This window comes from Acomys minous (genome assembly GCF_964271855.1).
Source record: "Acomys minous genome assembly, chromosome: 8".
Lineage (NCBI taxonomy): Eukaryota > Metazoa > Chordata > Mammalia > Rodentia > Muridae > Acomys > Acomys minous.
This window is the reverse complement of record NC_140489.1, coordinates 30,339,736-30,364,530: the sequence shown is the minus strand read 5'-3', so window position 1 is coordinate 30,364,530 and position 24,795 is coordinate 30,339,736. Positions and strand designations below refer to the sequence as shown.

The window sequence follows — 24,795 nt, the reverse complement described above, 5'->3', positions numbered from 1 at the left end:
CTCTTGAACTACGACTCCCAGCAGCGCAGGGGACGGGGGCGGGGCCAACCCGACGGAGAAAAGCCCATCTAGTCCAACCCTCGCTCTTTGGACCCAGCTAGGCCTCAGTCATCTTCTAGTCCCGAGAGCTGACTTTCTGGGCTGGCCGACGTGCGAGATGCAAGCCGGGAAGGTCTGTGCACGTCCGGGGGATAGGGTCGCTCCTTAGAAACGCGGAGAACAGCTGGGGGGCAGCGGGGGGCGGGGCTGAGAGCGCGCCCCCTTCGCGCGGCTCCACAACGACTCCCGGCGTGCAGTGCGGCGTTCCCTGACACCCTGCACCTGCGCGCTGGCATTGCTGAACTAGCTAGATTGGGTCGGGAAGGGCGAGCTGCTCAAGCATTCCGGGTGGCGTCTAAGTAGCGTTTTTTTCCCTGCTTCGTATAGAGTTTTCTAGGACTTTCAAACCGGGTTCCTCACTTTGCAATTGCGCGGTGCTCTGCGTACCTCTCTCAGGTGGCCTGTTGGTCCAGGCATGCACCAAGGGCAGGGGGAAGCTGTGATGCTTTAACGTCGTTAACAATCACATGTGGTGTCTTCCCAGGTTTTTAATTCTGTCTTTGTTTTGTTGGTTTGGTTTTTTAAGAAACTGTCGTGGTATGCAGTCCAAGCTGACTTTGAACTCGGGGACTCTGCTGCTTTCGCCTTCCTAGTGCTGGGATTCCAAGCCTCGGGCATCTGGAGTCCATTCTAGAGCCCTTGTATTTAAGCTATTGGTGGAATAGGGCAGAGAATCTGTTACGTAAAGGACTTAGTTGAGTCTCATGCATAAATTTTGAGGCCTTTATGTAGGAAGGTGGCACATTAGATACAACGAATTGCATCAGGTTAATGTATAGATTTTCCACATACATGTGATTTTTGGAATTTTAATCATGTACACGAAATGGTATAAAAACAGCTAGGGAATGTATGTAGCTCTGAAGTAGCCCCCAGCCTAGACTGAATCTCCCCCCAACTACAAAACCGCAAATAAATTTAAAATCGTCTGAGCCAAGTATGCTGGCACATGCCTGCAATTCCAGCACTCAGAGAGCCAGAGGCAGGCACATGTCTGTGAGTTCAAGGCCAGCCTGGTCTACAAAGCAAGTACAGGACAGTCAAGGCTACCCAGAGAAACCGTGTCACAAAGAAACAAAGCAAACAACAACAACAACAAAAATAGCCAGAATGCACATTTGAGCTGGAAACAGAATCCTTCCAGGTGTGCTGATTAAATGGACATTCTACTTGATATTAAAATGTAGCTGTGCAAGTGCAAAAAAAAATCACTTGGTTGTTCCTGCTTAACTGATTTCTCTTGCCATGATTTCCTTATCTGTGGTCAGCCTTGGTTCAAAGGAAACTTTGGTTCAATAGAAAATTTCAGAGACAGAATTTTAAATTTCAAGTCTTTTTTGAGTAGTGTGGTGAACTCTCACACAAGAAAGGTGACACTGCCAACCCATTAAGTCACTTAGATGTCCAGCACTTGGGCTGTCAGCATAGTACAGTGCTTGTGTGAGTAACCTTTGTTTTACCTACTATTGACCTCAAAGCTCAAGATAGTGATCTTGGCAATTTTACTATAGTAACCAATAGTAAGTTATTAAAGTTGTTCTATTTCATTATTGTTGTTAATCTTTTATGGTGTCTAACTTATAAATTAAACCTTAGGTACGTGTGTTTGTGTGTATATGACAGTATATGGTGTCAGTTTGGCAGGATCTAGCATCACATGAGAGAAAAGCCTCCAGACACAATGTGAGACTGTTTTTCAGTTGGGTCAGTTAGGTCAGCTAGTCTTTATTACATTAATTGATGTGGGAAGGTGACACCATCCTCTGGATTGAGTCTGAGCCCATAAAAAGGAGGAAGTTAGCAGAGCACCAAGGTAGTCATTGATCATTTCCTGCTGTGGCTTTGATGTTCCCAGCTGTTTCAGCTGCTCTCCTCACCCCCCCCCCCCTTCCTGGACTGTATCTTGAATTATATGCCAAAATAAACCGCTTTTCTTTAGGCTGCCTTTGTCAGGGTATTTTATCAAGGCAACAGGAAAAAAAGAAAAACCTAAGATGACATATAAGAAAAAGCATAACAGATATCTAGTTTTTGGGTCACACATGGTTTCAGGCATCCCCTAGAGGTCTTTGATGGTATGACCTGAAGTATAGGACTATAATGTATAGATAAGAACAGAAATCACCTAAGAGAGTTGGTTTCCTACTTAAGCGCCGTAGGGAGGGGAGAAGCAGTTAACCTGACTCTGGTCACCCTTGGTACAGTAAGTTGTGTAACACACATTACATAAGGCGCTCTACAGCAACTCTACTCATGTTTGCTGCTCTCTCGGTCAGTGTCTCCATAATCTCTCTTGGCCCAGCACTCCCCTAGCCTTCCTAGGTAACAAAAGAGATAGCTCTCCAAATAAAATCCATTTGTGGTCTCCCAAGTTCCCCAAGGACAGTCATTACATTGCATATCACTTGTCCTGTGTGCCAGGACCGCCTTCAGTTTCCCCACAGAAGGGAACTGCCCTGAGAGAACCTGGGTCCAACTGTTGCCGTACTCTTCTGGAACACTGTGTGGGGGACAGGGACAGGGAACCTGGCTCACATAGTGTCCTGGGATGAGGAGGTGGAAGGAGGAGAGGGAACGTAGGTGAAATGTCCGTTGCCTGTGGAGTGGTAAGTCATGAGTGTCAATTTCTGTTGCATCTTTATGGAAATTGTCCACAGGAAGATCCACAAGGGCCTCTTCCTGAGTCCTGCGGTGAAATGGCTACCCAGGAAGCACTAGAGGAATTAATTTCCAGTCCCTTTTAGATCACACATTCTAGGGGCCCAAAGGTAACGAAATTCATGACAGACCAGAGGGTATACTTGGTCTAAAGGGGCCATTAATCTGCTCTACTTAAAAGCCTAACTCCACTGTCTCCTGAGGGTTTGTTTGTTTTCCGAGACGGGGTTTCTCTGTGCAGCCTTGGCTGTCCTGGACTCACTTTGTAGACCAGGCTGGCTTTGAACTCACAGCGATCCACCTGCCTCTGCCTCCTGAGCGCTGGGATTAAAGGCGTGCAGGATCACCGCCCAGTGTGTCCTGAGCTTTTTTTGTTTTGTTTTGTTTTGTTTTGTCTCCTGAGTTTTTAAAGGAAAAAAAAGAGAAGATTTGTGTATGAAATATCTTGGTTTTAAAATATTGACAGTTACCTGAAAACTTAAAAAAAAACAAACAAAAAACAGTGCCCCCTGTTTACAATTAAGTTTTATTACATCCAGATAAACATACCATAAACTGAGAAGATTATAAAAGTACACTTAACCATACCTAAACCTTCCAAACATACAACTTACTCTAGACCACTGTACATGTGTTCAAACACTTGAATTAGCCCAAAGCTGCACAAAACACAAAGCCTTTTTGATTCTGAAATGCAGACTACCTCATGGATACATATCCACCACCACCCCAACCCCAACAACTGTGCTATGGGTGGAATCCAGGGCTAGGCAAGTGCTCTGCCGAGGGAGGAGGGAAGAGGGAAGAGACAGGGAGAGAGAGGGGCCTTACATCTCCTGGGATCCAAGGGACCCAGCACCACAGGCGTGATGGGACATAAAAGAATATGCAAAAATACTAGCCACAGGGACTGGGGGGATGGCTCAGTAGCTGAGATCACTCCCTGAGGACTTGGCTGTTCACAACCATCGAAAACTCTAGTTCAGGGCGTCTGACACTTTGTTCTGGCCTCTGTAGACACCAGGCATGTACATGGTGCATATACACGCATGTAAGCTAAACACCTGTGTACATACAAAATAAAAATAGGTGCTGGAGAGATGGCTCAGCAGTTAAGCATACATTTTGCTCTTACAGGGGACCTGATTTCAGCCGCCAGCCCCTACATCAGCCAGTCTGATAGGACTGCAACTCATCTGAATAGACACATAAGCACACACATAATGTAAAATAAAAATAAATCTAAGAATAAAAAAATAAAAATAAAGGGGTGGTGGTACTAGAGAGATGGCTCAGTGGTAAAGAGCACTGTCTGCCCTTCCAGAGGACCTGGGTTCAATTCCCAGCACCTACCTGACAGCTCACAACCATTTATAATTAATCTGAGAATAATAAAATATTTTCAAAGAGTTAGTTTTGTTATTTTAACTATGTGCATTTGTCCTGTCTGTATGTAGGTATGTGAGTGTGAGTGATGCTGCCCATGGAGACCAGGCATTGAATTTCTTAGCGCTGGAGTTACAGGCAGTTGTGAGCTGCCTGATGTGGGCACTGGGAGCCAAACCCAACTCCTCTGGAAGAGCAGCAAGCAGTCTTAACCACTGAACCATCTCTCCAGCCCGAATTTTTTAAAAAAAAACCACCTAAAACCAAAAGCACTCACAGTAAGGTACACTAGAGACTATCATGTTTTCCCCCTAATAATCAGCCCACAGTCACTGAGTTGTAGCTAACTGCCACTGCCCAGCCTAGGAAAAGGCCAAAATTCAAAATCTGAAGTACATTTACTAAACTTTCTCATCATTATACAGTCGAAAAATTGTTACATAGAACACTGGTAAAGTGGGGCCATTGGTCCTGTGAAATCCAGACAGGGCCCCTGGGAACTTGCAACCTCACCTTTGTGGCAAATGGGCATATCTGTTATCTGTTTTTATGAGGTCGTGGGAAGCGTCAAGGTGATAGACCCCAAAACATCAATAAATAAGAGCTTAGGGCAGACTGTTGTTTGTTTGTTTGTTGTTTTGTTTTTGTTTTTTAATTTATATGTATACAATGTCCTGCCACCATGTACTTCTGCCCGCCAGAAGAAGGCACCAGATCTCATTATAGATGGTTATGAGCCACGATGTGGTTGCTGGGAATTGAACTCAGGACCTCTGGAAGAGCAGACAGTGCTGTTAACCTCTGAGCCATCTCTCCAGTCCTTAGGGCAGTCTTTTGTTTTGTTTTATTTAATTAATGAAGAACTGAAAACAAGAGAAGGCAGGAGTTCATCTCTGGTCCTACACGGCTGCTCCTGGCCCCTATTTTACCACAGACTTTACCTCAAAGCCATGCTACACTGTATAAGTGCCAAACTTGCTCCAGCCAGGAACAAAAGGAACCCCCACACAAGTTAAAAAGATGCCCTTTCTGACCAGAGTTCAGGATCCTCTGGTGCCCTCTGGCCTGCCTTTCCCATTGGCTCTTGGGACCCACCCCTTTGGGTTCCTCCCCCTGCCTCACAGCTCTGTGAGAGAAGTCATTTCTTGGGAGGCCACAGCACTATGACTGACAAGGTAAGGTTAGCAGATCCAGGACAAGGCCTGAGTTGCTAAGATTACAGGCCCGAGGAAGGAGGAGGAAGGAGGCCCTGTGTAGTGAGAAGAGACTGAACCTTTCACCTGCCTGGGGGTGGGGGGGGTTGAGGGGGGAGCTGGTGCTTGCTTGGGGGGGGAGGGGAGTGGGAGGCTACGGCTGGAAACCTGCTAGGCCTGAGGTAATATCCACCTCATCCTCTCTCCTCAGCCTGTCCTCTATTCCTATTTCCGAAGCTCCTGTTCATGGAGAGTTCGAATCGGTAAGAGCTCAGCTTCTGGAGGGGTGGAGTGGAGGGCTGGGGGGCGGAGCATGGGCAGAGGACTTCATACCCACCCCCATCCCCCAGCAAGGAGTACCTCTGTTCTCCTGGAGCCACTATCTCTAAGGTCGAGTCGACCCAGAGAGTCCAACAAGAGGACAGTGGGAGTGGGAGGAAGGGGGGTTGTTTTTGTCCCTGGGAGGGCTACTTCCGTCACTCCTGAGCCCCTTAGCAACCATGCCCAGAGCAGGCTCACAAATCCAGAGGTCCCTGGTAACTGGCTGGGGAGCAGCTGGCCTCCCTCTGTTCTTACCTTATTTGATCTGGCTGATCAAACAGAACTGTTTGGAGTGGACCGCAGAGGGCTCAGGAGAGCAGAAACTAGAGCCCTCTGCTTCAGGCTGGCTCTGACCCTTCACTCCTCCACTGAGCGCAGCTGTTGGCAAGGGCCACCATCATAGCGTTGCACACCAAAGAACTCCGTGCCCGGTGCTCTTGCGTGCGTAGCTCTCTTTCCTCCTCAGTGACCACAGGAGCAGGGGACAAAGGAGACAACTAAGGCACAGGAAGGTTAAGTAATTCGCCCTTGATTATGCAGCAACTAAGGCAGTCCATGCTCCTTTGCTTTGATTTGGCACCAGCAGTTGAACACAGAGCCTTGAAATGCTACACTCATGTCCTTCCACTAAGCTATACCCCTAGCCAAATCCCACACTTTCAACTACTGCACAGTGCTGCTTGACAGATTGGAGAAACTGGAGCACAGGAACTTGTTATTTGCCCAAGGTCATATACCTAACAATTGAATATGGTAGGAATTGAACCCAAGCAGCCTGTCTCCAGTCTTGCCCTAACTGCAGAGCCATCATTGGTGACTGTCACCTACCTCACAGGCCTTTCCTGGGCCTTAATGTGCCAGAATTCAAAGCACTATGAATGCTGTCTTTGTAAAACATGCATGCTTTGGCCTCTCTCAGCCTAAGTTTTACAACAGAGTAGAGCTGACCAGCAGAGAGGAGGCTGCTGGCATCACCCTGGGAGGGCTGTCTTTGAGTCTGGCCAAAAGTCATGCCCTGACTCCTCTCTGCTCTCTCCTAGCTCTGGCGTTAAAAAGCATTGAGTATGAGACAGTGCCCATCAACCTCATAAAGGATGGGGGGCAACAGGTAAGGAAGCCAACCCAGGCCCACAACATGAGGACCAGACCTTGAAGAGTTACCAGACGGAGTGCTGGTTGTCACCTGGAGGGGAAACTGTAGTTCATGGTTCCACCAGCTGTGGGGCTGCCGCTGGATCTCCTGAGCAGCAACAAGGGCCGTGGGAAGGGCTTAGTGCCTTACTTTTTGAGGGTGGGTGGCAATGAGGACTTTCAGTGGATGGCACTAGACCTTGAGGTAGGAGCTGACTTAGTGATCACATTATAAGGGTACAGGGAAAGCCATAAAGCTAGACCACTAGGATAAAATTTGTACCTTAGGAGCCTAGGATACTGCATGGATCCCCAGAGATTAGCCTGGTCTTAGGAACCAAGTCTTTCTCCAAGGACAGGAAACACAGATTGGTGCTAGGTCTACAGTTTTCCTACTTGCTTGGTTCTGCATTAGACAACTCAAGCTAGGCCACCCAGTCACCATGGCCTTGTCTCTCCAGTTCTCTGAGGAATTCCAGACCCTGAATCCCATGAAACAAGTGCCAGCTCTGAAGATTGATGGAATCACCATTGGCCAGTCAGTGAGTAGAGGGCTTGGGGTGGCAGAGTGCTGAATGAGGGGACCTGGCATCTCTTCCTAACCCACAAGCGACTGAACACCAAGCATAATAGGGTCTCACTAACTATATGGTAGAGGGAAGGAGAGAGGAGGGCTGAGCTGTGGGCACCCAAGTTCAGCAAGCTCCCCAAAAGGCCTTGACAGTGCTCCAGTTGAGGAGGGCAAAAGAGGAAGTAGCGGTACCACTATGAAAAGCGGGTTTGCTGGCCTCTCCTCTCTGGGATCCCAAGTCCTCTTCCTGCCTCAATGTTCCCTCTGGGCAGCTGGCCATCATGGAGTACCTGGAAGAGACTCGGCCTATCCCACGGCTCCTGCCTCAGGACCCACAGAAAAGAGCCATCGTGCGCATGATTTCTGACCTCATCGCTAGTGGCATCCAGCCCCTTCAGGTTAGGCACGATTACACGTGCACCCTTGTACACCTCCCTCGCCCTTCATATTCACAGTAATGAGCCACACTGAGGTGATGGCTTGGGGGGTGGGACAGGGGGACAAAGAAAAACTCTCAGGGGCCTTGACCTAGATCACATGTTTTAGGTTTCGGTTTGGTTTGTTACAAATTGAAGGGTTATGGCAGCCCTTTGTTGAGCAGGTCTGTTGGTGTCTTCTTTCCTAATATTTTTCATCATTAGTATATTTTAATAATACATCATTTAAAAGTTAAGATACATAAAATTTCAGACATAGTGGCTCTACACACTCAGTAGACCAACAGAGTGTAAACAGAACTTTTCATAACCACCGAGAAGCCAAGAAGGTCCATGTAAATTGCTTTATTACCATACCTGCTATTTCCCCTGGTATGGCCCTGAACCCATCTCCACAGAGTGGCAGTACTAGGATTCTTGTAAGGCTTTTGGTTTTTGTTGTTGTTGTTGGTTTTTGGTTTTGTTTTGTTTTTTTGTTTTTTTTTTTTTTGGTTGTTGGTTAGTTGGTTGGCTTTTTCAAGACAGGGTCTCTCTGTGTAGTCCTGGCTTTCCTGGACTTGCTTTGTAGACCTGGCTGGCCTCATACTCATAGAGATCCTCTTTCCTCTGCCTCACTGAGTGCTAGGATTACAGGCTTTTTGTTTTGTTTTTAAAGTAAGTGTTTACCTGTAAAATTGAAGGCAAATATTAAAACTATTCATCTGTGACAACTTCTACTTTTTAAGGTAAAAGCTGTAAAAAGGACCAGTGAATTTACAAGGTGACACAGCTAAGTAGTATCAGAGCAAGGACCAAACACAGACAGACCTCTGTGCACCTGTGCCAACTCCTGCATCGCCTTGCTGTTTTTATCAATAGGGTCTGCACTTAGTCATGATCTCTAGAAGCCAGCCCAACACACCTGCCCATCCTAGCTCCTCCCATATCACACACCTGCCCATCCTAGCTCCTCCCATATCACACACCTGCCCATCCTAGCTCCTCCCATATCACACACCTGCCCATCCTAGCTCCTCCCATATCACACACCTGCCCACCCTAGCTCCTCCCATATCACACACCTGCCCATCCTAGCTCCTCCCATATCACACACCTGCCCATCCTAGCTCCTCCCATATCACACACCTGCCCATCCTAGCTCCTCCCATATCACACACCTGCCCATCCTAGCTCCTCCCATATCACACACCTGCACATCCTAGCTCCTCCCATATCACACACCTGCCCATCCTAGCTCCTCCCATATCACACACCTGCCCATCCTAGCTCCTCCCATATCACACACCTGCCCATCCTAGCTCCTCCCATATCACACACCTGCACATCCTAGCTCCTCCCATATCACACACCTGCCCATCCTAGCTCCTCCCATATCACACACCTGCCCATCCTAGCTCCTCCCATATCACACACCTGCCCATCCTAGCTCCTCCCATATCACACACCTGCCCATCCTAGCTCCTCCCATATCACACACCTGCCCATCCTAGCTCCTCCCATATCACACACCTGCCCATCCTAGCTCCTCCCATATCACACACCTGCCCATCCTAGCTCCTCCCATATCACACACCTGCCCATCCTAGCTCCTCCCATATCACACACCTGCCCATCCTAGCTCCTCCCATATCACACACCTGCCCATCCTAGCTCCTCCCATATCACACACCTGCCCATCCTAGCTCCTCCCATATCACACAATTTCTCTTTTCAAGACACCAAGTAAGAGAGAAGTATTGAGAGAAGCAGGCCTTGGCTGTGGTCACATCTGTCAGTCATGCCAGCAACCTTTGTCCCTATTGCATATTGCTACGAAAATCGCATGGCTTTTGGAATACTTGTGACCACTGGGGCAGCCCAAGAAGGTGGCTTCTTCTAACTTCAGAGCCCTGATAGAAGGAAGGGCCTGATAGCCCAGAGTGGAGTGGAACAGGCAAACAGCTAAAGCAGAAAACCACTGAACTTCCCTGAAGAGGCTTGGCAGAGGGACAGACTCAGGCTGGCTCCCAGAGCAATCACAGATACTGTTTTCTCTTGAGCTGTACAGAACCTATCTGTCCTGAAGCAAGTGGGGCAGGAGAACCAGATGCCTTGGGCCCAAAATGTTATTACTTCTGGCTTTAATGGTGAGTCCTTACTCTGCCCCAATGTGAATTCATAGGGAACTGACCCTCACACACAGTTATCTGGGCATCTGTTTGATTTTGTGGTTTTGTGGTTTTGTTTTTTTCTTCTAAGACAAGGTTTCTCTGTGTAGCCTTGACTGTCCTGGACTCGCTTTATAGACCAAGCTGGCCTTGAACTCACAGAGGTCTGCCTGCCTGTCTCCCAAGTGCTGGTATTACAGGCGTGGGCCACCACACGTGGCTTGCTCTGGGTATCTGAACTAGCTCCCCAGGTTGCTTTGGTCTTGCCAGTAGAATTGATGAGAGGACAGTGGGCAGGCAGGTGGTGGGCTCGGCAAGTGCTTAAGTATGGCTTCAAGCTCTAGAACTTCTGGGAATCCATACCTGAAGGTCTGTGGTCCCAGAGAATTGGCTGATGGCCCACTGAGCACTCCAGTCAAGAGTGCCAGTCCTCAACCTGGGAGCTGTTGCCTTGGCCAGCTGCAAGTCTTGTCTATTCTGAGACTAGACAGAGAAGCCATGAGGAATGCTCTTCTTAGTCCTGGCTGTCACATTCCCTACACCAGACTCTGCCCAATGCCAAGCCTAGCACTTCACTGTCCACCTATCTCATAGCTATGATGGCCAAGCCCTGGAGAGGTTGATGTAAATGTTGTCCATGTGGCCTCCCCACAGCTCTGGAGCGGATTCTGCAGAGCACTGCAGGGAAGTACTGTGTAGGAGATGAGGTAAGTGCCCCAAGACCTGCCCACTGTGGCCTTCCTGCTGACCTCAGGCTGTCATCTCTCCCGCTTAGACCTAGTAACCTCCTCATCCTAAGGATATACCTGAAGGGGGACCTGGGGCCAGTCTCTTGGTACCAACCTCTGCTCTGGACAGCTCACACCTTCACTGCTCATGCCTACATTGCCTCTAGAACAGCAGATTTCAACCTGTGGTTTATGACCCCTTCGGGGGATGAACAACTCTTTCACCAGGGGTCACATATCTAATAACCTGCATATCAGATAATTACATTTGAACAGTAGCAAATTCAGAGAAGTAGCAAAATTTTGAGGTAGCAACCAAAATAACTTTATGGTTGGGGTCACCATAACATGAGGAACTGTATTAAAGGATCATAGCATTAGGAAGGTTGAGAACCACTGCAGTAGGGGTAATGTGAGGTGTCCAGGCCAGAAGAACACACTTCTGGGTCAGGGAAGTGGTCCAGGCATCAGCTGAAGGGTTGGACTAAATGTCTCCCTTCCTTCCCAACCTGGACAGTCTAGGACTAAGGAGCCCTTGATGCCTGCAGAATGAGGCCTTGGGCCCTGTGGTGGTCTGGTCCCATGGTTGCTTCTCTGCTAGAGTCCTCACTAAGTGCCTAGTGGTGGTGGCTTCAACAAGATGGTGACAGCCACTAAGGCAGTCAGGCCTTCTCTGGCTACCACAAGGTTGGTTTTCAGGGAAACAAGAACATGGCATGGGAGACGTGCTAGGTCTGTGGGACAGGGGCAAGCAGTCCCAGAGGAGACAGTGAGGGGGATGGTGGAAAAATGGAAGCAGGTGGGAAGCTGGATTGGCAGCCCTGTACAGTCAACAGCAGACACAGCCAGCCTTGAAGGTGAGTCTCGGGTGGTTATCCTGTGCAAACTCCCTGACCTTCTTTCAGGTGTCCATGGCTGATGTGTGCTTAGTGCCTCAGGTGGCAAATGCTGAAAGGTAAGCAGCAGCTCTGCCACTCTCCTTCACGTTCCTCTCCAGTCAGGGCCTCCACGTGAACCCTTCTTTAGCTGCCAAGGAGCCCCAGTACCAGGCCACACCAGCTGCCCTGGCTTAGCATAGACACAGCAGAAGGAATCGTTGAAATGTCCCTACCACACCCACAGTAGCCTGGGTGACCCTGTATAGACAGCCCTCGCTCCAAGGAGGAGGTGGCTATTCTAAGGGAACTGCTCCAAGAATACTGCTATACCCAAATGTGGAGTGTCTGCTTAGAAGTGAGCTCTGCGCCTTCCATCCAGCAGCCCACCAGAAGGCGTCATGCTTGCTGTTTGGGGTATGGACACGTATGGAGCATTCCTCCCCTAAGAAGCTTGTAATGTGGGTGCTGGGAAGGGCAGTACAAATGCCTGACACTGGAATTAGAGAAGAACAGATGATGAATGGTGCCAGACACCACCACTCCAGATCCACCCAGAGGCCTTCCGTGTGGCATGGCCCCTGACCCCAGTCCAGCCCTGCCTCTGTATTCCTCACTGCCCATGGTAGTGTCCCTGAAAACCTTGAATTACAAGTGTTTCTCTGCCACAGGTTCAAGGTGGACCTCAGCCACTACCCTACCATCAGTCACATCAACAAGGCGCTGCTGGCCTTGGAAGCTTTCCAAGTGTCTCACCCGTGTCGACAGCCAGATACACCTGCCGAGCTGAGGACTTAGCTCCCAAACCATGGAAGTAGGAGTAGGGTCCAGATGCTGGGTGCCTTAGTTAGGGTTTCTGTTGCTGGGAACAGACAACCATGACCAGGGCAACTCTTATCAAGGAAAACATTTAATCGGGGCGGGCTTAGATTCAGAGATTTAGTCCATTATCATCATGGCAAAAAGCATGGCAGCGTGCAGGCATAGTGCTAGAGACGTAGCTGAGAGTTCTACATCTTGATCTGAAGGCAGCAGGAAAAGAGAGTGACACTAGGCCTCGCTTGAGCACCTGAAGCCTCAAAGCCTGCTCCCAGTGACCCACTTCTTCCAATACCTCCTAATAGTGCCACTCCCTATCAATCTATGGGGACCATTTTAGTCCAAACCACCATGCTGGAGAAGCTGAGCAGGCCCAGGTATGAGTGAGCTGTAATAGAGGACTTGAACTTTAGCTCTTCCCTCAGGAAGCAGCAGAGACTCTTGGAGTCCATGACATTTCTTTGAGCCCCCCAGTATTAAATTTTCTCTAGAGAAATGAAGCTAATAGCACATATCTTCCCTTGGACTTCATTCTGCCTTAACCTGCTCATCTGTCATAGGTAAGGGTGGGCAGACATGATCTGGTCTAATAGCTGATGCTAACTGTCACCTTGAAAAAAGCCAACATCACCAGGGAGAAGGGCATTTAGGGATGTCTGTGGGGCTATATTGGCAATGCTGAGATGGGAACAGTCACCCATTGTGGGTGGTACCATTCCCTAGGCAGGGGATCCTGGGGCCTGAGAGTAGAGAAGGAGAGCTGAGCACCAGCACGCCTGCAGTCGTTGCTGTCTTGACTGGATGCAATGTGATCAGCTATTCACGCTGATGCCTGCCTTGCCCACTGCAATGGACTCTGACCTGAAGCTATGAGCTAAAATAAACCTTTCTCCCTTAAGTCACTTTTTTCAAGGGCATTTTATCACACCAAAACACCTGCTGTCATGGGGCAGCCATGATGACATGAGGATTCGGGCTAAAAATGCCTGGCAAATTTACTAAAGTGCCATAGGGAAACCTGAACTCCTCTTCGCCTCCTTTCGTTGAACCTCACTCCAGAAAATATTTATTCTGAGTTTAGTCATTAGTGGAAGGCAGGCCTCCAACTTGCTCAGCTGAGACTGAGCTGGGTCCCAGAAGACGAGCTTTCCCACTGGCTGGGAACCATGTCTGGACTCAGTAGAGTAAGTCCTGTTAGCATCCTGTTCACCATATGGCAAGCTTGGCTCCTGACACCCAAAGGCCAGGAATAAACACAGAGCCTTCCTGAGAGAACCAGGCAAGATCTAAGGAGGGAAGACTTAAGAAACAGGAAAGAAAGCCTCTAGTGACCAGCTTGCTCCCAGAGCTAAGAGTTGAAGAGCTGTTAAATGTCCACACCAGAATGGAGACATCTGCTGGCCCTCTCAACCCAGCTACTTGTCCTAAGGAGAAGCCATCTCTGAACAGTGCCAGGATTGAGCACTTTGAGGCAATGCACCCATGAATGATGCTGGGGATGGGAAACTACCCCCTTCATGTGCGGGGTAGACACACTGACCAATTCCAGCTCAGATTGGCTTGGTGATGGCTCCTCACATGCTCCTCTAGGAAGAGCAAACCCCCATCCTTGGCAGTGTTGAAGACTGGGGTGATATAACCCATTGTGATCCAAACCTGATTTTTAATTTCTCCTATACTGCTGAGGTTAAATAGGGAACCGCAGTCTGTGGGTCTTGCTTGAATGGAAGCATTTTCTCAATTTTTCTCCAGCCCAATCCCAAGGCGCTTTCTTCCTCATTCTGGGCTCCTTTGTGGCCTGTCTTAGATGCTCTGGCTCCAAGCTCTGGGATGGCCATTCTTTCTCCCAAGGCAGCTTTTGTCCCAACAGAGCCAGAGAGAAGTAAAAGAAGGTAAACACGGCCGTGAGGGAGACTGGTGGCACACCTAGCCATGAGCTATTGGCAGCATACATAACTGGCATGCCCTGCTACCATCTGGAACCTTTTCCTAAAAATTACTCCAGATCTGACTGGATAAGGCCTACTTGGTCTCTCCATAAGAAACTTACTTGGTTTAAAAAAAAAAAGAAAAGAAAGAAAAAGAAACTTACTTGGCTAAGACCTATCCCAACCCAGAGCCCGGGGATCACTTGCTCTTGATCAAGCCCCCTACATGCATGCTGTTGGAAGATGCCCTTCTTCTCCTTGGCCCTATAAATCATCTTTGAGGGCCTAGATCATAGAGGAGCAAACATTTTCCCTAGATGTCTACTTTTCTCTAGCTGTCAGGCCAGATGGCTACAACGCTTAGTAACAATGTTTTTTGTTTTTGTTTTTGTTTTTGTTTTTTTTTGTTTTTTTTTTTTTTTTGGTTTTTCAAGACAGGGTTTATCTGTGTAGCCTCAGCTGTCTTGAACTCACTTTGTAAACCAGGCTGGCCTCAAACTCACAGTGATCCACCTGCCTCTGCCTCCCAAGTGCTGGGATTACAGGTGTGCGCCACTGTACCTGGCTTCAAATAAATTCTTGTAGTCAGTGAGATGTATCACCCAATCCAACACTGTCTTTGTGTGTTTGTTCTCTATAACAAAATACACAAGACTGGATAATTTATAAAGAATAGAAGTTTGTTTTTTCTCAATTCTGAAGGACAGGAAGTCCAAGGTGAAGGTGTCTGATTTTCTATCAGGTGAAGGCTACTGGTTCCAGGATAGTGCCATCAATGCAGTAGCCTCACAGTCAAACGGAGAGAAGAACAAAAAGATCCCAAGAAGTTCCTTCCTATTCTATTTATAAAACATTGATTCATATTTACTACCCTCAGGCCCAACCATCTCCTGACAGCCTCTCCTGTCAGTATTTTTGCACTGGGGATTACATCTCTATGTGAATTTTGGGTTGTCACAAACATTCAAACTGCACCCATGACCATCACCTCTGTTAGAGGCATTTCTCAACAGGGGCTTCTCTCAAAACACTGAGTGGTCAAAGCCTTTCATTTCCAGCTCATTTGTCAGGTTTGTGAAAATCAGCAGACACTTGGTTCTGGTGTGCCTGGGACCACAGAGGGACCTGACACAGTTTCTGGGGCCAGAAGGCCATGGTAGAGGAAGAACACACCTGAATGGACAGACAGTGGGATCACACGAGGAAGGTGTTCAATCCCATGGAAGCAATGAGTCTCAGCAAATACCTCAGGAGTAAAACAAGCAGGAACACAGGTGAGAAAAAACAAAAAAAGAATCCAGTCCTTAGTACTGGGTGTGGAGGACAAAATAAAAAGAATCTTTTTTCCAAAAAAGGTTTATCCACCATAAGGGGAGGTAGATGTATGGAGTAAGCCAGTGGATATATGTTCATAAGATGCTCATTGTATCCCAGCGTGACACTTACTTAGCTCTTGGTTCTAGGGTTAGGCACCATTCTGATTTGTGAGCAATCTAACACTACTGTTGAACACCAAGAGCTACAATTTGTGAGCTGCCATGTGACAGGTGTGAATGATTATTTTTATTTTTTAATTTATTTTTGGTTTTTCAAGACAAGGTCTCTCTGTGTAGCCTTGGCTGTCCTGGACTCACTTTGTAGACCAGGGTGGCCTCAAACTCACAGCAATTGCCTGCCTCTCCCTCCCGAGTGCTGGGAATAAAGGCTTGCGCCACCATGACTGGCTACAAATGATCTTATTTTTTTAGATTTATGTCTTCTGCCTACACATGTGCCTGCACACCAGAAGAGGGCACCAGATCTCATTATAGATAGCTATGAGCCACCATGAGGTTGCTGGGAATTGAACTCATGACCTCTAGAAAAGCAGACAGTGCTCTTAACCGTTGAGGCATCTCTCCAGCCTGGTGTGAGTGATTTTAAACATTAAAAAGTTAAAGTTTAAGCCATGTTCTGTTCATCAACCATTGCTATAAACCCAATTTCCCCAAAACCTAGCTATTTCATAATGTTCTGCCATGAATTTAGTTTTACATTTAAAAATTTTTATGTGTATGAGGGTTCTGTCTGCACATATGTATGGGTACCATGTGCATGCCTGGTGCCTGGAGAGGTCAGAGGACAACATGGGACCCCTTAGAACAGGAGTAACATAGGCTTTATGTCACCTGGAAACCAAAGCCAGGTACTCTGCTACAACAACCAGTGCTCTTAACCACTGGGGCATCTCTCCAACCCCAAAGACTTTACAACTTAAATCTATGTGCATGAATGTTTTGGTTGCATGTTGTCACAGACAAGAGGACAAGTCGTAGAGGTTTTGCTTGGCAAAGTTGCAAAGATAATCTCACTGATCACCACTGCCCTTAAATATCATGTATGATCCAGGTGTAATTTTGCCTAAAAACTACTTTTAAATCTACTTTTTCTCCTAAAACTATCTATTTCTTACTTTGACTATGAGCCCTAATGAAAGTCACACTGGAGAACTCTTTTGCCACAGAGAATTTTGAAAGAAGGCATCTGGCCAAAGGCTTGAGACAATGAGAAAGTCTTGGCTCTGACTGTTGTGAGCAGCCAGGCAGAAACTACTTGGCAAAAGAGTTAAGACTTTGACATAACAGTACCTGGTTAGATATTGTTAGCTGTAGAAAAGTAAAACTTGTTTCTTTATAATCTACTTGGAAAGTTTAAAAAAAAAAAAGGAGGGCTTGGAATGTCTTGCTTTAAAGATATTTTACAATAGAGGACCCCTTGGCAGTTATCATCGGCTTGGATAGCAGCACACCTGTGGTTTGGGACTAGAAGTGAGTCAAGTTGGATTTTTTTCCCCCTGTGTTAAGGACATTTAGTTTCAAGCAATATTGCTATGACAATCATGTAAACACAATGGCTTTACCCAGGGAAATTTATTAAACTTTCATGATTGTTGTTTAAGAAATAATAACCAGATCATGCTGACCATTTCTTGGATATTGATTTTTTTCTCTATGCTTTATTGTAGCTAATACAAAACTGTATTTCTTTGTTAGATTGTTTTCTTGCTCTGTTGTTTTTTCAAGGCTTTATTGATTGTAAAAGATGAGAAAATCATGATGTAATCTGTAATGAAAAAATTGAACTTCATTTAAAATAAAGTACTAGGGTTGGCCCAAAGAGTAATAAGAAAGCAGAAGAAAAATAGAGTTCTCCTGGGCTAGAAGACCTTTCAGTTTACACCCAAATTTATGCCTGGGTCTTAGCATTTTTCTCCTCCATTCTTCAATCTCTCCTCAATAACTAGTTCCTCTAACTAGTTGTTCACCCACAGCTGGTTTGCTTTGGCCAGCTGTTCCCCACCTGCTCAATTCTACCCATCACAGAACCACTAAGATTTTCTCTTCTCTTTTCCTGAAGCTGGTCTGTGGGAGCATGTATGTCTGTGTGCTGTGTGTGACCACCACAGAACCACTAAGATTTTCTCTTCTCTTTTCCTGAAGCTGGTCTGTGGGAGCATGTATGTCTGTGTGCCGTGTGTGAACAGTGCCACTGGAGGCCAGAGTAGAGTACCGTGTCCTCTGACACTGGAGTTAGATGATTGTGAGCCACCATGGGGGTGCTGGGAACTGAACCTGCGTCCTCTAGAAGAGCAACAATTACTCTTGATGTCTGAGCCATCTCTCCATCTCTCTACATACAGACATTCATCTTAGTCTCAGTTTTTCTTAATTTTTATAATTTCAGTAGATTGTGGAAGAACTCCCAAGTGTTCATTGAATACTTCTCGTAAGCTGAAGATGGGCATTAGCTGGGTTAATTAAGATAAACTCAAATATTTTAGGTGCACAGTGAAAAAGTTTATTTATGACATATTTCAAAACTTGGGAAAGAAGACAAAAAATGCACAAAAGCATTTCACAAAACTGTCACATAATATAAAAACACCAGAAATGAGCTGTTTAAACCATGGCTCAGGATCCATCCGTGTATCACAGCAACACATTCAGTGCCTTGAGGTGAGAAAATACAGTATGACAAAAGAAGAGCCACTCAGTAGAACAGAGGAACTAATAACAATTGGTACAGAGTTCTTAATGTGGAAATCATACATGTTGACAGCATTTCCCATGACAGGGCGACATGTAAAACAAGTCTACTATAATGGCTGATTCATTTGGATTTGTTTGTATTTTAAAGAAAAAAGACAAGACAGTGATTTAGTTTTCCTTTCTGGCCTTTGGTAACCTTGGCATCAGCATATGACAGGCAACGGTAAGGAAAGAGAATCGTCATGGTTGCCAGCTGCTCAAACATTTACCAAGAAAACACAGTCACTTTTTAGCCGCTGACGGGTCGGATGGTGGCTCTGAAGTAGCCCTTTGGCTGTATTAGCAGATGGCGTAGTGTGGTTTGGAAGCTTCCGAGCAGCTCCCGGCCTTCCCATTATCCTTATCCACTCTGCTCTCTGGAATCGATCACTTTGGTTACAAAGCATCAAACACATCTTCTGTGGGTTTCAAAGCACTTCCTGTTATTAACGGAACGTGATCTACCAAAGCCATGTATCCCGGGATTGCTTTTTCCCAGACTGGCTTGTTCTTTAACATGGCTAAATGGATTTGGCTCTGACTGATGAAATGAAAGCTAACCCACTTATGGAACAATAATCTCTGAGCAGGACACAGATGTATCTCTAACATAAAACATCTTAATAAAACATACTATTTAGGATGTGAGAGAAGGACTTAATGTTTTCTAGACGAGTCCTGGCTTGAAGCTAAGAATGAACAATGACAACAGCGAGGAGCCACTAGAGACCAGGCCTTTCAACCCTGAGTGGTGAGTGAGGCATTTAGGAAGAGCCCGTAAGCTGACAGCGAATTAAGGGCTCTTCAGTAATACCAGACATCATTTCAACTCCGAATTTCAGAATCTTTCATGATCCTCCATCAGAACTACAGAAAATATACTTGTCCCCTAAGTCACTTCACACATACAATTTTACCTTCAGATAAGCTAAAAAGCTACCTGACTCAAATGACAGGAAACTCTGAATTTTCATGAAGCAGGGTGTATATACCCCTAGGTCTCTAGGGTGCCATTTCTGTTGCATCTCAGACTGAAAAGCCATGCCAAGTCGTCCACATGCTAAAAGTTGGATCACAGGGTCAAGCCAGGGGCCAGCCCTACAGTTTCACAGCTGGTGTCCTGTCTTCGTACTTAGTTTGTGAGGAACGACTGTCTGTAAAGGTGCCAAATTCTTGGTACCCTATGAGGCTTTGTCACTGACTGTGTTTTCTTAGCTTTGAGACAACAGTACAAACAGAAAACAGAGGCTCTGGTTAGCCTACTTGGTTCAAGAAGGCAATACTACACACTCAGTGGGGAAAGTGTCTGCGCTCCAGCCACACGATGCTTATGATGGTTCTCTGCGCATCAGGTCACAGTTCACCCTAATTTCACCTCCTGTGTAACGGGCTGTTCTTTGGGGATTCCCACAGGTGTTAGGTAAGTTACACAGAGCAAAAGGCTGTCAGTGACCAGCATCATATACACACAGATACGAGAAGCTCTTGTGTCACCCAAGATGCCACCAAGAACAGAGTGCTTGCTTAGGTCACTGGAAGTCAGACACCCAGCTTATGACCAGGTTTTGATACTCATTTTCTACTCCCCAGAGGAGGAGTGTGAGAGCTCCCTGAGCACATGCACGCAGTGAGTACGGGGACTTGCTTGTTCCAGACCCCACACCCCCTAATGAAGTACCGCACAGTAGCAATGCCACCAATTCCCTTCCCTCCATTGAAAGCTCGCCTTTTCAAACAGCGAGACTCTGAAAGGAACATGCGCCTGCCCCCCTGTCCCCAGAGTGTAGGCATTCTACACTTTTGGTCATATGGCAAAAACTAGAGACAGAGGTTAATGCCTCAGGAGAGACTCAGCCCTAACAGAGACAAGCGTGTGTGATTTGCTCTGTGTGGTTCAAGATGGCGATGCTGTCAGGCTACGGGAGGCCTGCTTGTTCTCTCAGCCCTCACATGACTGTAAGTGCTGTGGTGTTGGGCAGAATGCATCTGAATTATGCCTTCGGGGACCCATTCACAACTGTGGCTTCAGCACCACAAGTGGAGCTGACTCTTGGCCTTCTCTCACCTTGTTCTCTCTAAGTCCCAAAGGACGGAGATGAGAACAGGAAACCAATCCCCAGGTCAGGCTTACGTTTAGCAGAGAAGGCCTACTCAGAAGTGCATCTTGCTGATCCAGCAGACAGACAGCACAGAGGGCTGCAGAGGCCTCCCTCCACTGAGCACAGGAGAACTAGTAAGGCCCTGGCTTACAAAGCAGTTCCAACGTGTAAAGTAGCACGAAAGCTCTAAATGAATCCTGGGACCTACCTGACAAGTTTGCTCGCTCTCCCTGCTTCTGTTTTCAGCCTTTGCTGTCCATCTAAAAGGTAGTTCTGAAACAGCAAGAGTTGTTTAATTTGTCCCCCCCCCCTACTAAAAAAGTCTTCCACATAAATATTAGGGTCACTCAATTCCACACTTTCAAACCACAGACTCTGACTAAAGGCAACTTTTTGCAGAGTGGTCTTCAAACATAAATATACAACCACAGGTTTTAGGATTTAGATTTTGCCCAATCCTCTCAAAGCAGTAGCTAAGTAGGACTCATCAGAATGGAAATGCATATATTATAAACTCCATAATAGTATTTAATCCCATGAATATACAACAGTTACAGATCATTCTTGTCTGTATTCACATAATGGGACAATATATACTTCTTTAAAAGTCCATTTTTCCTAAATACCAAATAAAATATTTTTAAAGTGCATGACTCCATCCATAGAGAAAATAACTAAGAATCGTCTACTTTCAAGCTGCTATTTCCATGTGTTATCTGAAGAGGGCGTTTGCATGTGAGCATCCTGAGGGTGTGTCGGCAAGCAACAGGTGAGAAGGAAGGCTTCCCAACACAGCTGCACAATCACCTTGAAACTGGCAAGCAGAGTAGAAAGTAGCAGAGGTCACCGCAGGAAGTAAGGGACAAACAGCTTTCTGAAAGATGGAGGCCAATGGCCGTTTTTGTGAAGAGCTCTTAAGAGGCCCGTGTTGAATAAAGAAATCCGCTTATGCAGGGCTCCGTGACAGAGCTGACTCTCTGACAGGGACCAACTCTAACTGGGTATGTGTCAGAGGGAACTAAAAGCTAGAATCTTTGTTTAGAAACTGGCAGTTTGTGATTTAAAAATATACGTGAAATGAAAGACTTTGTTTGCTAAGGTCTTTTTTAAGAATAAGATGTTGGAAAAATAGCACTTTAGATGCATCTTTTTAAAAAGCCCTGTCTCTTAACAAAGTAGCAAAATTAGATAAACTGAAGAAATTTAAGAACTCAGCCACTCTTGTGAAGAGAGCCCTGCTCTCTGCCCCTTATGAAAACCTTTCTTTAACTGCATAGTATTTACTTGTGCTCTAGAGAGCCGGGCAAGGACAAAAGCAGGTAACTGATTTCATTGTTTGGTTCTTTGAACTTGAAAAATGGAGACGAAGGAAGTGACACTTCTTAGAACCTGCGAGGTATGTGTTCTTCACAATTACCTGTGTTTCAGTAACTAATACTCTGTCTCTCAAGTTCTCTTACTGCACACATTTAGTGTGAGAACGGTGAATGCATCGCACAGAAGACATGTCTTTTTATTTTATGTTCATGAGACAAAGAAACCCTGCTGAGGAAAAACCATGAGAAATAACTGTCGCAGAATGACCAGCTAGTGACAGGCACACGGGTGTGCCCCTCAACTTCCCTGCTACAAGAGAAATGGGGCTCCAAGAAAATAAGCCACCATGACTTTGTGACAAGAATGAAAGACAAGACAGAGCAAACCCTAAATACCTTGGAAAGCCCTGGGGCCTTGCTATCGGTCCATGCTGAGAGCAGGTCAGGAGTGGATAACAAACAGGAAGAGCGATACTGCTACTGACTTGAAAATAGCTTCAAAGAACTTTTTCTTTTTTAAAAAACAAAGATTACACTCAGTCAGTGAAAGCATGACTCAGCTGTCTGACACCACCATGACCAGCAAGTGTGTTCTACTGACCAAACAGTGTACCAATTTCTTAGAAGGCATATGGATTTTTGCCAGTGTAATCCCTTATAGTAATGAAAAAAATGGAGGTATGGTGTTGATTGGCGATTGGGAGGCTATGACAAGCTACACATTGCTCACATTGCTTTCAGGATGACAAGAGCTGCAGGTTGCATTATTCCCTCGTTCCTGACCACAGGCCAACTGGCAATATCCTGCTCCTTGAGTGATCACTCCTGCAGGACAGAGAGGCTTGGTGTGAGGCAAGCACACAATAAAGGAAATGTGCCAAAGGAGGTGTCACAAACAGGGAGCCAGAGGAGGAAAGGACTTTGGCATGTGTTTATCACTGACTAGTCAGTTCCTTAGATCCATCTGCAGTGAGTGGACATCCATCAAATCTAAGAACCACTCGCTGGGAGCACTGGCATGCACCTAACATGGACTGGGTTAGAGTCATCCAGCCGTGAAACGGCAGACTCTCCCCCAAAGCATGAGAGGGCTGCCGTGCAGGAGTGAACACACGTGACCATTTTCCAGGCCCTAGATTCATCTTTAGCGCCATAAAAGAAGTGGCCTTAATGGCTCAGAGCAGATGGGAAGGAAGCCTTATCAGAAACAGGTGGGAACAACTGAAATGTGCTTTTAAAGAAATAAATAAACCTAATTATTCGAACTTCAGAAGAATGACAGATAACAGAGGGTAGGAAACAAAGAGGCGCAGCCGGCTGCAGAGGCCATGCCTGTGCACGCGCTCCTTCCCAGGCCTTAGCGCCTGGTGCTCTGTGGCCACCCGCTACAACACGACTACATTCTGTGGCATCCGGAGCCTCAGGATGACCAGGGTGCGAGGGGCTGTTGCCTGAAGGCTTTGGGTCAGGTAAGGAGCACACACAGTTAGCAGCAACAGCAAAAGAACATGATTACTAAGGACCATGACCGACCCCCCCTCCCAAAGCCTTCCGTTCTCAGTGTAAACCTAGAATCACTGCAAACCTGATTGGGTTGCGTTGTATTTGGTTCCAAAGCAAACTTTCTAACTAACACCCTACTAACACCTGACTTCCAAAAGGTTCTCAGAGACTTCAGTGTTTCTTTATCAACTACCAGCACCCTCAGTACGGGAGATGGCTCTGGAGGCGCAAGTGATGGAGTCTGCCTTTCTGCTCTTAGGGCACTGACCGCAGCTTGCAATTGCTGGGAGGGTCTTGCTACACTGCAGAAGCACAGACTTGGTAAAGAGAAAGGAGAAAGGGGTCTAACCAACAGGAATGATATCCACCCAAGGCAGTGAGGTCTCCCAGCCTGAGTTAGAGACAGAAGAACACGCCGCAGGCAGGAAGATGGCAGTGGTGAGAGGCTGGACAGAGCGTTCTCCATCCAGAAGGTTGGGCTCTTTCGCTGACAATGTGCTTTTCCGTCCTCTGGCACCTCGAGATATAAAGAGGGCTGGCGCTACTGAGGGCACCGGCATCGCAGGCTCTGGAGAAGAGGACTGAGCAGCAACCTGAATGAGCTTTCCCAGCGTGAATCAACTTTTAAAAGACATCCTTCCACTTTGTTTCAGGCTTTCGCCTCACAGGGGCCTTCTGAGAGGGCTTTAGCTGGAGTCGGAAACAAGGGGTGAGGCGGGGACCATGGAACGGGAGCACTACACCACCTGCAGAAGAAGCCAAGAAGGGAGGAAAAAGCTACACGGGGTCAGTTAGTCAGGCATGCCAGGCAGGGCGTGAGGCTCGGGAGCCTCACACAGAACTTTAGGCTCTTGCTGACACACAAAAGGCCCCCGCCTGCTGGCAGCCTGCTTCAGCCAGCAGACACAGCCCACCTGAGCCCAGCACCCTTCAGCTCGTGTAGTAGATGTGGAAGTAGAGAGTCTTGTTGCGTAGCAGGGAGTACGAGTTGTCAAACTTGAGCAAGTAGATGCCCTCCCCGGGGTAGTCGTGGCTGCCAGCTTGCACATCTCGGTGGCTGTCCCGCCGATACACAGGCATGACCTCCCCATAGCGACCCCGGAGAGAACTCCTGGAGCCTCTTTCCACATCTCCCACAGGCACAGGTTCTGCAGGGGCAAAAGGGCAGGGTTTGGAAATGAGTTTATAGCCCGAATACATCCTGCCTCCAGGTGGGAGAGTGGTTCCCACATGGGGACTCTCCTGTCCTCCTGCAAACACTAGGAAAGGCCCACAGATCTCCTTGGCCATCGACACGGCTGCAGAATGAAACTGGCATCCAGAAGCCCGGAGGCCAAGAGTGCAGTGATGCCTCCTCTGGGAAACTGTGGTCCAGCCCAACAACCTTACAAGTGTCTGGTTTCCAGTGGGGGAAAGATGCTTAAGGGAGTAAAACCTGGAAAGCCTGACACTGTATGAAGGGAGTAGCTAACAGAAAGGAAATACAGCCGAGTGTGGTGGTACACACCTTTAATCCT

At 47.0% G+C, this 24,795-nt stretch overlaps 2 protein-coding genes across 3 annotated transcripts in view; one reads left to right on the top strand and one right to left on the bottom strand.

Annotated features, from left to right (window-relative positions):
- Nucleotides 1–40: 40 nt before the first annotated feature.
- GSTZ1 (glutathione S-transferase zeta 1) lies at nt 41–13,263 on the top strand. Of its 2 annotated transcripts, none has more exons than XM_084793204.1 (9): nt 41–172; nt 5,548–5,599; nt 6,698–6,765; nt 7,250–7,330; nt 7,632–7,757; nt 9,844–9,922; nt 10,598–10,650; nt 11,577–11,626; nt 12,218–13,263. In XM_084793204.1, the coding sequence occupies exons 1-9, from the start codon at nt 158–160 to the stop codon at nt 12,342–12,344; spliced, it is 651 nt and encodes a 216-aa protein (XP_084649330.1). In that variant the 5' UTR covers nt 41–157; the 3' UTR covers nt 12,345–13,263. The 2 variants fall into 2 exon arrangements, with proteins under 2 accessions (XP_084649330.1, XP_084649331.1); XM_084793205.1 differs by lacking the exon at nt 41–172 and adding an exon at nt 5,219–5,318.
- Nucleotides 13,264–13,281: 18 nt separating this feature from the next.
- TMED8 (transmembrane p24 trafficking protein family member 8) overlaps nt 13,282–24,795 on the bottom strand; it is a 39,369-nt gene continuing 27,855 nt past the window's right edge. The window contains exons 6-7 of the mRNA XM_084793203.1: nt 24,193–24,426; nt 13,282–17,395 (exon numbers count right to left, since the gene is read on the bottom strand). Coding sequence (XP_084649329.1) covers nt 24,209–24,426 — 218 coding nt within the window. The 3' untranslated portion in view covers nt 13,282–17,395; nt 24,193–24,208. The remainder of the gene's footprint in view (nt 17,396–24,192; nt 24,427–24,795) is intronic.

Bases quoted from the DNA above. Each gene is read 5' to 3' on its own strand.
- GSTZ1 (XM_084793204.1), top strand. The intron at 7,758-9,843 runs GTTAGGCACGAT...TGAGCTGTACAG, and splicing joins GTGGCATCCAGCCCCTTCAG to AACCTATCTGTCCTGAAGCA. The intron at 11,627-12,217 runs GTAAGCAGCAGC...TCTCTGCCACAG, and splicing joins CAGGTGGCAAATGCTGAAAG to GTTCAAGGTGGACCTCAGCC.